Below are 11604 nucleotides of genomic sequence, written 5' to 3' on the forward strand. Positions count from 1 at the left end.
ACAGTTGTCCCCAGAGCAAAGGGAAATTCTACGGACAGAAGTGTCAATCAGGATACCTCTGGGGGAAAAGATCAGCATACTGATCTACTTGTCACTTGTATTGGTACCAGTATGCAACTGTAAAAATTGTACTACATTAATTCACTGTCAGACTTAATAATGCCTCTTGTGTGATACCTTTATTCACCACCTCTAATGGCTGCCTTGACAGACACTGGCCGCTTTGCTGTAGCATTATCCAGCTCAAAATGACACAATTTGATTGTTAAAATTCAGGATTTTTCTGCAAAAAAATCCAACCTTTCCATAAGCAGAGCTGAATCTCCTGAGAGTTTAAACTTTCACTTGTGCATGTTAAGTAAATGGAGTAGCAGGACCAATAATTATCTTCCCACTACGGCGCCCATTGTTAAAGGCAGTAAATATTATATTGTTAGACAGTATCATTGAGGCTAAAACTAGCAGTTGAATTTATTTACACACAAAATAATTACTTTAAGTGGAAGTGCATATAAGGTGCAAGTGATATAATACTTGATTTTGTACCTAAACTTTTCTAAAACTAAAAGGATTCTGTACATTCAGTCCTGTCAGTAACGTTTTTGTTGATGAATCTCTGAATCATAATGGAGAAAAGACTGCATAGAACCTGTCCTTTTGGCTGTCTACCATTCAAAAAGCATCGTAGGGAAGTAAACCTCTCCAGTCCTTGAGGATTTTACCTGAAATTTCAAAGGCAGGTTTGCTTTGTAGGTCAAATTTTTCATAATCAGGCACTTAAACTATTAATGATTTAAGTATTGTTGAAAAAGAGACATGTCTAAGCTTTTCGCCTTGTACTCATCAGGACACTTGCACGAATATCAATATAAGGGGCAACTTGACCCTGATTGGTCAGGGCATTGCCCTGAGGAATGAGTCAGCGAATGGCTGTCACTTAGTTTGTTTAGTTGAAACAGGCACAATGTTTGTACATGTTCTTTCTGTCTGCAAAGAACAGGACCCTGTGTATTAATATACGTAGCTTCCAGTTAAGGCAAATGTGCCACGTTGCAAGCCCAACTGACAATCTGTAATTCTTAGCACATTGAGGATTATTTAGCAAATGTTGTCCAATCACAGAATCACATCTAATGTTGGACACTATGTTTTGAGTATTGCAAGCATGGGCTGGTTGGGCATGTTCTGTACCCTGCCCATTGCAAACAGTTGCTGGGACATGCTGTTTAATTTGTTCTGTCAGTCTTTGGGATGTACGGTCTACATAGCATCACACCGGCACTGAAATTTATATATCACATTACTGATTTGTGAGATAGGCAGAACATCTTTTTGGCTTGACGACAGCATCCTGTTAGTGGTGAATATCACTCGTCGCTACTGCATAGTAACAGCGTGATACAGCTAGCTTCACCTGTTCTCAAATGCCTGGTTTAAATTTCAGACAGTGCTTGGCAGTTAACTGTCTGTCACCATCAGTGGTGCATTCTCCATGGCAATGCCACTTGCCAACCAATCAGCACTCTTCACACATAGTATAAATTCCACCCCCCGCCCCATATTGATATTCTTGCGAGTGTCCTGATGAGTGCAAGACAAAAAGCTTAGTCATATCTCTTCTTTTCAGCAATACTCAAGTTCTGTAGTACCAAATGACTACTTATTAATGATTTCTAACATTTAAGCAGACAAAAGAATGGACTGTGCCCTTTCAGCCACTTGGGTAGTTTTGTTTGTCCTTTGCAATTATTCTTGATGCCTGAGGAGCAGTTTTCACTGAAAAATGTCCATTCTTTTTTAAAGAATCAATGGTCAATTATTCCTGCCCCTTGGCAAAAACTGTATCCTGGCTGACATATCAAACAGCCTCATTTTCTCTTAGAAGCTAGAAAGTCTGAATAGTACTTTGCTATGAGACACCAAGTTAAGAAGCCTATTTTGATGACTCAGCTGCCTAGCACGAGTCTTTAAACCACTCTATTCTATCTGTCTAAAATCATATTTTTAAAGCAAGTCTCTAAATTTTCCTCTGACACATGATTGAATTCTGTTTCAGTCATTCTGGAGGAGGTAATGTAGGTGGTTTTCACTGGAAAAGAATACTGCTTAGTCTCTCTCAACTCATTACATTGCAGTTCTGGTGACAGCTTTACAGTAGAAACATTTCAATGAACTTGTTCCTCCTCCTCATCGATGTCTTCACCGCGTATGAAGGAAGTGTTTAAGTCATTATGTACGGAAGCAGAATTTGAATAACCAGAACAAAAAATGCTGTGATTGCTGGAAACCTGAAATATGAAAAGAATTGCTGGAAATACTCTTAGTCGACAGGCACCTGTGGTGGGAGAGACAATTAACGTTTTGGCCACTGGCTTGAAATGTTAGCTCTATTTCTCTCTCTGCAGAGGCTGTCTGACCTGAACATTGCCAGCTTTTTCTGTCTATTTCATGGTAAATCTTGGGTAAAAATGCTTGATTTTTTCCCCCAGCCGGATTAACAGATGTGGCCACATTACAGAATGCTGTTTATCTTCCACTCGCTCCCTCCCTTTTCTCAAATTTTCTTCAGGACATCATGTTTCCTGTTGAACTGGATTTTCTTTTGATTTCGTTAGTCCAGTCGCCAATCAAGTTGTGCTGCTTCAATTTGTATTTGTAAAGCACCTTCAAGATAATGAAACATTTTAAGATGCTTCATTAGACTACAAGTCTGAGGCAGCTTGGCCTAAATAGCCAAGTGGTTATGGTACTGGGTTTGTAACCCCAAGATCAAGAGTTCAAATCTCACAATGGCAAACTATGAAACAATGTAACTTCATCTGAAACAGATGGAAACGTGTTTGTACTCGAAAGAGTTACAAGTCAGGCATTCATACCGAGACTCTGCAGTATTCATATCATGTCTTACCTGGAGTCCTGTGCTTAGTTTTGGTCACCCAAGACATTCTGAGATTACCCTGGCCAAGGATGCAGAGCAGAGGGTGTTCGGGGGCCTGATTTATTATGTTAATATAATGAATTATGAGATAAAGGTGAGAAAACCACAGGCGCTTCAACTTGGTTGAGGACTTTATAGAGATTCACATGATACTGAACAGAATAAAAAAGTAGAACTGTAGTATTGCTAAATTAACCCACAAATGCAGGGCACAGGCGGGAAATCGTAAAAACAAAGTTCACAACTGATGCCATGAAGCATTCCAAACATGGAATGAACTGTATGTGGAACAGACTTCCAGATAAGATAACGGAGGCAAAGCTATGGAAAAATTGAAGTTGAGTTCTGTGGTGGGAGAACTATATAGGTATTGATAGAAAGGTGAACAAGGTGGTCCAATTGGCCTTAAGTCTGCACCAATCTTTCTGAACTGCTAAATTTAACCAATACAATTCCATGAAAACAACTTTCATTGTGTGGGTGGAAAATGGAGGAATCATAACATCAGTGACAGGCTTGTCATAAAATGGAAGGAGCATAAGAGCAGAAAGAGGCCATTCAGCCCCTCAAGCCAGTTGCGCCACACATTTAGATCATATCTGTTGAGCTGAATAGCCAGTTTCTGTGCTGTTTATTCTGATTTATACCTTAACTCCATCTACTCACCTTGGTTCAGGAACCCTCAAAACCCTTACCCGACAAAAATAAATGTAACTGATATCCTTTGTTTTCTTGCCCTGTGAAGCCGTGAGACCTACAACGCACTCACAAACTGGCTGACGGATGCTCGGACGCTTGCCAGCCCCAATATAGTCATTATTCTCTGTGGAAATAAGAAGGACCTGGATGCAGATCGAGAGGTCACGTTCTTGGAGGCATCACGCTTTGCACAAGAAAATGGTAACTTCACCAATTCAATTATTAGCCAGCCAAGCTGAGCATTTGCTAGTCTGGGGAAAGATCTTTATTGACCTACACAGGGTGGTTGTTGGCTTTAATACTGGCCCAGCTAACGTTTGCTATCTGGAGGAGCCTGAGGGAGACAGTGGACAAAACCATGGTGGTATTGTCACTGGGCTAGTATTCCAGTGACCCAGGGCAATGACCTGGAGACCTGGGTTCAAATCCCACCACAACAGATGGTGAAATTTAACTTCAATAAAAATCTGGAATTAAAAATCTGATAATGACCACGAAACCACTGCCGATTGTGGCAAAAACCCATCTGGTTCACTAATGCCCTTGAGGGAAGGAAATCTGCCATCCTTACCTGATCTGGTCTACATGTGACTCCAGACCCACAGCAATGTGGTTGCCCTCTGAACAGGGGCAATAAACTCTGGCCGAGCTAGCGATGCCCATCTCATGAATGAATAATAAAAAGAGAGAAAAAAAGAAAGACCATTCTTTGTAAATTAAATTGAACGTTGCATGGCAGCATTCTATTTGACCAAGGGGGCTTCACAGCCAATCCTGGTCTTATTCTCACTCAAATGTCCACAAAAATCCACTTTCCAGCATAGGGCGTTGAATTGTGAACAGTTGGGTAACCCTGATGGATATTTTTACACTTCTCCCCAAACAAAATAGCATCTCAGTTCTTGGCCTGGCTCAGACCAGGAATGGAACGTTGGGACCATTGGAAAATTCCCAATGGGAAAGTGACTGCAGCAATTCAATAAATGATCAGAATTACTGAACCCGGTCAGTGTTTTACTCTTTACAAACCCAGGGATAGAGACATTGGTTGTGGTATCCCAGTTAAGATCAGCAAAACTCCATATGATATAGAACCTGTGACCATCTGCTCTTTGAGACCCTTTGCCACACCAAGCCTTGCACCTGGCCACCATTTGGTTTTCCCTCAAAAGCAGGGCCATTCACCATCTGGAAAGTGCTGCCTGAAAGGGTGGTGAAAGCAGCTCCAATGGTGCTTTTCGCAAGGTAATGGGATACAGATATGAAAAGGAACACTAGTGCAGGGCTATGGGGAAAGAGCAGGGAAAGTGGGGATGAATTGGATAGCTCTTTCAAGGAGCCAGCACAGACACAGAAGGATAAATGGCCGCATCCCTATTTGTAAGATTCTTGACTGAGAGCGGAAGCTGCAACCCAGGCATTCATGAGATCTGTGCAAGCCAGCCCTAGGAGACACACTTAACTGGCCACAATGGAACACTTTTTGCCCCGTGAAGGAGCCACCTGTAAGCCCCAGCAGCCATGTGGCTGAAAGAGAGACACTATTAGTGAGTACGGGAGTGTTTGTGAATTGTTTCCTTGTCTGGGAATTGCGACTCCTTTGGACCACCATGGCACCAGTTGTGTGCACAGAATCTCTGGTGAATGTGTGTGACTGTGAGGGGGCTCACAAGCTCTTTTGGTTTCTCCGGCACAGAGCTGATGTTTCTGGAGACCAGTGCACTGACTGGAGAGAATGTGGAAGAAGCATTTCTGAAGTGTGCTAGGACCATTTTAAATAAAATTGAATCAGGTAAAGCAAAATAATTATTGCACACCTTTCTATCTTTCACCTGTTGACAAATCAGTTATCACTCTCTTTCCCCGTCACCATTACCCCCTCCTTTAGCTTCGTTGGTGAGCAGGTTCCGAGTTACCCAAAAGTGGTCGTTCCTTACTTGTTGGCTCAGATTCCAAGTGTTGGCAAGTTATTCAATTGTGACAAGCATCACAGTCAAGTGTCACCTGATTTTTGATGTACACTGTCTGGCTGTGGGTAGCAATTGTAATGTGTCTGACCACTCGTCGTTTTCCCCCACTGCCCCCGTTCCAGCCCAAGGTCACCCTTTTTCTCCACTCCATCTTCATTACATCTGACTGATCCAGATTTTGTATAATAAGAGGCTTCCCTTTTCTGCAACTGAATCCTTAATATAACGGGGTGAGACTTTTTAAACCACGTCTCCTTGCTCAGGGAACTGCCAAGAGATCCCATGGCGATGTTTCAGTGCAGAGTAGGGAAATCTCACTGCGCCATTGCTCTCTTAAGCCAAGGGCAAAATGCATTAACTGGTAATGAATCTCGTGGCCATTGTATTTTTTGACATGGCAAAATGGCTGCCGCATATGCCTAAAGTCACTAATTCAGAGCAACTCATGTCAAACGGAGATTTCAGTGCTCCAGTATTCTAATCCTTTCCTGGCTGACTTTTGGTCAACTAAAACTCTGCCCATGTCCTAACTCACGCCAAGCCCTGTTCACCTTTGTTGTTGTCGACTTCCAGTGGCCCCCGATCCAGGCTCAAATTTAAAAATCTCACCCTTGCATCCTTCCATGGCCTCGTTCCTCTAATTCCGGCTTCTTTTACTTCTTGATGTGCTTTGCTCCCAATGTTAGCATCTGTACTTTCAGCCCTGAGGCCCTAACCTTTGAAATTCCCTCCCAAAACCTTGCTAAACCCCTCATACCTTGAGGTTTGACTGAGCCTTTAGTCACCTGCCCTAATGTCCCCTTACCTGGCTCACAGTAAAGTTTTATTTGCAACTCTCCTGTGACGTGCTTTGGGACACCTCCCCTGCATTAAAGGTGCTCTGTTTTTTGCAAACCTGCAGGTGAGCTAGACCCTGAGCGCATGGGCTCAGGAATCCAGTATGGTGATGCCTCGTTACGCCAGCTGCGCCAGCCGAGGGGCATGCAGACGCAAAACAAACAACAATGCAACTGCTAGGCAAGGTGGTAGGGACTTGATGCTGCAGAGCTCACGATAAAGAAGGTAAGATTGCCAAGCGTTCAGGAGAAGCAGCTCTCCGCTAGAGAGAGTGCACCGAGAATGGGACTGGCTGCCACTGGGCTGACAGGGCTAAATTATGAGAATAGACTGTACAGACTAGGCTTGTGTAGCCATGAGTGTAGGAGAAGACAATAACTGAGGGGTTTAAGATGAGTTAATAGGATAGAGAGAGAGAGAAACTATTTCTGGTGGTGAGAGTTCAGGACAAGAGAGTACGACATTAAAATTAAAGCTAGGCCATTGGAGGGCTTTGTCAGAGAACACTTCCTCACACGTAGGGTAGTGGAAATCTGAACGCTGTCCCTCCAAAAAGCTGGGGGGCCAATTTAAAATTTCAAACCGAGATTGATGGATTTTTTATTAGGCAAGGATATTAAGGCGAGTGGAGAGAGCCAATCACCCGGGAGCTTATTGAGTGGTGGAGCATACTGGGTTGTGGGGGTGGGGGGGGTTAATGGCCTCCTGCACATTTCCTCCAAGATCTGGATTTAAATCCTGTCCAGATTCATGGGATTATGGACTTTTAAACCAGCTGCCCAGGATCTTTTGTGAAGTACACTGGGGGGAGGCTCCTGTATGTCAGCCAGCAGCACAAAACAGCTGTTATCATTCAAATTGTCAATTTCGAAGAAGCTGATTGGGTTTGGGGCGGGGGGCGGTGGTGGATGTCACAGTATATTGAAAATAGTGGAGCAATAGTTTATTGCACAATCTGCCAATTGAGTAAGAAATAGATAATGTTCCACTGAAATGAAGGTTTGAAAAAAATAGGTGTCTTGTTCTGAAGTTAGGGCTCAGGCACCATCGTGGACAGTGTGGAGGGAGCTTTACTCTGTATCTAACCCCGTGCTGTACCTGTCCTGGTAGTGTTTGATGAGGACAGTGTAGAGGGAACTTTACTCTGTATCTAACCCCGTGCTGTACCTGTCCTGGGAGTGTTTGATGGGGACAGTGTAGAGGGAGCTTTACTCTGTATCTAACCCCATGCTGTACCTGTCCTGGTAGTGTTTGATGGGGACAGTGTAGAGGGAACTTTACTCTGTATCTAACCCCGTTCTGTACCTGTCCTGGGAGTGTTTGATGGGGACAGTGTAGAGGGAGATTTACTCTGTATCTAACCCCGTGCTGTACCTGTCCTGGAAGTGTCTGATGGGACAATGTGTAGAGGGAGCTTTACTCTGTATCTAACCCCGTGCTGTACCTGTCCTGGGAGTGTCTGATGGGACAATGTGTAGAGGGAGCTTTACTCTGTATCTAACCTATGTTGTAACCCATGACAACAGCACATCAGGAGGTGCATTTATTCACTGAGGTGCCAGCAAAGCTCAGCGTTTTTGATGGCAGTACATATTCTTGGGTTCAGGTGAAATTAATGCAAACTGCACTGTCAAGAGTTTGCATTCTCTTTAAGGCTAGAAGTACCTTTATTGTTTTGTTGTTTAGTGTCTTTTATTTTTAACTGTTTTACATTATAAACTGGCTACATGACTATGTTTCAAAAGTGCTCATAAGCTGTTAAACGCTTGGGAACATCTGAGGTCATGAAAGGCATTCTGGAAGGGAAGGTGTCCCTGTTTACATGACAATACATTTGACCTCTGTTTTTCCTTCTCTTCAACAGTGCTACAAGTCGATCAGTTTGACGGAAACCTTAAGACCAGAGGGTGAAGCACTGGCCTTAGCTGATTTTTTCCGGGGTTTGGTGCCTTGCCTTGAGGTCTAATGACCCAGAGCTCTCACCTGTACAGTATAGTGTGTGTCATCTGCCTGTTTAGTGAGCAATCCTTTCAATTCCAATGTTTTATATAACTGTGTCCCTTTTGGTTGGCCTCTGAGCCACATAACTCCACAGGGTGCAAAGAGGAAAAATAATCTTTGCTTTTTTAAAAAAAAAATTGAAAGTGCACTTGAGATGGTGTGAAATAGTTGATTCTCTCCTATTGGGCTCTTTAATTTTTATTTCAGTGAAGTGATATTTAACTCATACCGTATTGGCCGACTCCGTGCAATAGACTGTATTCACCGCCGCCATTTTGAGTATATTTATTGTTCAAGTGGCCTATGTATATAGAACCCCTCCTTTCCCATATAACACAACGTAGGCTTAGTGCTAGTGGCTCAATATAATGTTTTCTTTAACTTTCTTACAATTGAGTACACATTCAATTGGTTCCAATCTATCTCCAGTGTTGGTCAATGCTTCATTTTTTGTACTGGGTGACTGGTCTCTGCTCAAAATCTGGTCACCAAAGACTATTCTGAATTTTCTCCTAGTCATCTGCTTCCTGGTCTGCAATAATTCTTGCCCAACTTCAAACTGCCTTGCTTGTCCCCTGTTATCGTGCTTGTTGGAGTAACAGTGCAGTCTCATGAATCTTATGGCTTATCTTCTAGTATTACCTTTATTTTCTGCCCCGCTCCATTACCCTCCCTATCGCATTGTGTCCTGTACGGGGGTCCCATCACCCATTCATAAAAATGTAGCAACAGAAGTGTTCCATTCTTCCCTTCGAGTCTGCTTTGCAATCCAGTTAGATTGTGGCTGGCCAGTACTGCAAATCCAATTACTCACCTTGGTTTCACATCCCTTCATACACTAGCCCAGTAAAAATTTATCAATCTCAGTCTTTGATTTCAATTGACCCAGCATTCACAGCCTTTTGAGGAGAGTTCAGGATTTCCAGCATCTTTTGCATGGTGAAAAAAAATGCTTCCAAATTTCATACTTGAAGGCAGATGTTCATCAGGCCCCTACAACAGAGGAATCTTGAGGTGAGCCAACTTCACCCCAATTGGCCCCAGTACCCCACAAGAGAACGTGTTGTACTGCTGTCCTCTCCTGGGCTTGATTAGAAACTGGACCTAGAAGGGTTTGGTTGCCTGTCCAGATCCCGTTGCATTGTGGTATCAGGGTGTTGAACCCACCTCCACTCATTACCCATCTGGGTTTTTGGGGGTGAATCTCTTTGTGCCATCTTGTTCCCTCTTGGGAAACGCTTACTGTCCAAGTGCGTTGGTGACCCAGTCTAAATTCTTAGTGCTGTTAAAAAGTCACCCAACACCCTGCAACTATTTGTAAAGTTTACAGATCCTTACTGTGTCATTGCAACTTGGAGCATTGACCATGTACCCTGAGCCAAGAACTCCACTGACAGTGCAAGGGTTGCTGTTGCTGGGTCAACTGTGATTGTATGAGTGGTTAAGCTGGAAGTTGTTGAGAGGAAAAGTTTTGTTTCCGTCCACCTGGAATATAGCAGCTTCAGGCTGTACAAACTGCCAGATCTGGCTTCATTTTCAGACCTGCTGTAGCTCGTACCACCGACACCCTCCTCCTACCCCCCAGCCTCAATGTGTGAGGAACAAAGAATTGACCTTGCTTTAATTTCCATGTAGACTCGAATACAAAGTCAAACTGTTCCTCAAAAAATATCCTGTTTCCAGATTGAGCAAAGGGCTCACGTTTTAAAGGAAGTGTTGTGACAGGTGCTGCCGCCTTTCAATGTGTTATATTAGTCCCAAGGCACCAATTCAAATGCAGCTTTGCACCCCTAAACCAACTCTTTTCTGTTCTTTTCTGTTGAGTTTCTTCCGATTAGCAGCAGCACCTGATAAATGAGGGCTGCAGGCGTTCTGAGGCAGCTGTTAATACACTAACACTTCCAGTCAGTAAATTCATCCAGGCTTTTAATCAGGCAGCACCAAGAAGCTGCTGCGTTATCCAATCTCAGTTTGGGCAGGAGATGCTGTATCAGGCCTCCTTGTCAATGACCAAATCAGGAGTTCCTACTCCTGATTGCTACCTGGTATGCCCTCTGTTTGTGAACAGCAGGTTTGGACAGACTTGAGCTCAACTGTGCCGGCAGCTCCTACCTCCCCAACCCAATGTTGAATTGCCTGATATTTCTTTGGCTCATACAGGAAGAATGATCACTTGCTGCAGTTCCAGAGAGCAGCTTTTGGCTCCAGAACTGTACCCCAAGAAGAGTTTTCACCGTACAGAGAGGCAGCAGTTGGAGTGGTGGGAAGGGGGTGCGGGGCGTGGAGAAATATACCTGCTGTACTTTTTGTGTATAATTTACACATTTACCTACCAGTGATGTTTTGCAAATGTCCTTGGCAGTCTCTCTAAAGCTTCCTTTAACCTAGTGACCCTTGTTTGTTTTTCATCCTTCTGTAGTAAAACAATTGCTAAACAGAACTGCATAGAAAATAAATCCTTCACAAATGGGGAACCTCAACACTTGAACTGTTTTGTGGTACTTCTCAGATGCAGTCTTGCCTCATCATTTAACCTGTTGCTAATGCTTTCCCCAGTAGATCAGTACCTTGAATGCTGGAGCTCGGTCTTGATATCAAATTTGAGCTAATGCAAGTTAAATAGAGAGGTTTGTCATAAAATAAGCCAAAGTCTTACAGAGCTGTGCTGCTACCCTACATATATTAAATTGTTGGACTATATAACATACAAAAATGTTTTACAGCTTTAACACAGTTTTGCATTATGTATATATTTCTTAAATATATCATCTAATCCAACCAGACTTAACTGACCTCAGCTCAACCTGACCTGACTGAGTTCTCACCACCCCCCCAGCAACTGATCTTGTCCTAACTCGATGCAATTGAGTTCAACTCAACCAGATCCCACCTAGCTCAGATTGACCTGAGCCAGGCTCGATCATATTCGACTTGCCACTATGACCTCAACCTTTTCCGACCAAGCTTGGTCCCGAACTGACCCCACCATGCTTACTTTGGTCAAACACTCTGGTGATTTGAGCCCAACTGTGTTTTCTGCAGTGAAATAGGAAAATGAAGTGTATATATATATATATTTATATATTTTATATATATATAGATATAAAATATATATTATGTATATGTGTATGTGTGTGTGTATCTATATAAATAAATATA

The 11604-nt window shown here is 43.0% G+C and overlaps 1 protein-coding gene across 1 annotated transcript in view; it reads left to right on the plus strand.

Moving 5' to 3' along the window:
* rab4b (RAB4B, member RAS oncogene family) overlaps positions 1-10925 on the plus strand; it is a 35601-nt gene extending 24676 nt beyond the window's left edge. Inside the window, exons 5-8 of the mRNA XM_041179145.1 lie at positions 3684-3838; positions 5334-5429; positions 6509-6669; positions 8309-10925. Coding sequence (XP_041035079.1) covers positions 3684-3838; positions 5334-5429; positions 6509-6624 — 367 coding nt within the window. The 3' untranslated portion in view covers positions 6625-6669; positions 8309-10925. The remainder of the gene's footprint in view (positions 1-3683; positions 3839-5333; positions 5430-6508; positions 6670-8308) is intronic.
* The last annotated feature ends 679 nt before the right edge of the window (positions 10926-11604 follow it).

Source organism: Carcharodon carcharias, chromosome 34 (genome assembly GCF_017639515.1).
Source record: "Carcharodon carcharias isolate sCarCar2 chromosome 34, sCarCar2.pri, whole genome shotgun sequence".
In the NCBI taxonomy this organism is placed as follows: Eukaryota; Metazoa; Chordata; class Chondrichthyes; order Lamniformes; family Lamnidae; genus Carcharodon; species Carcharodon carcharias.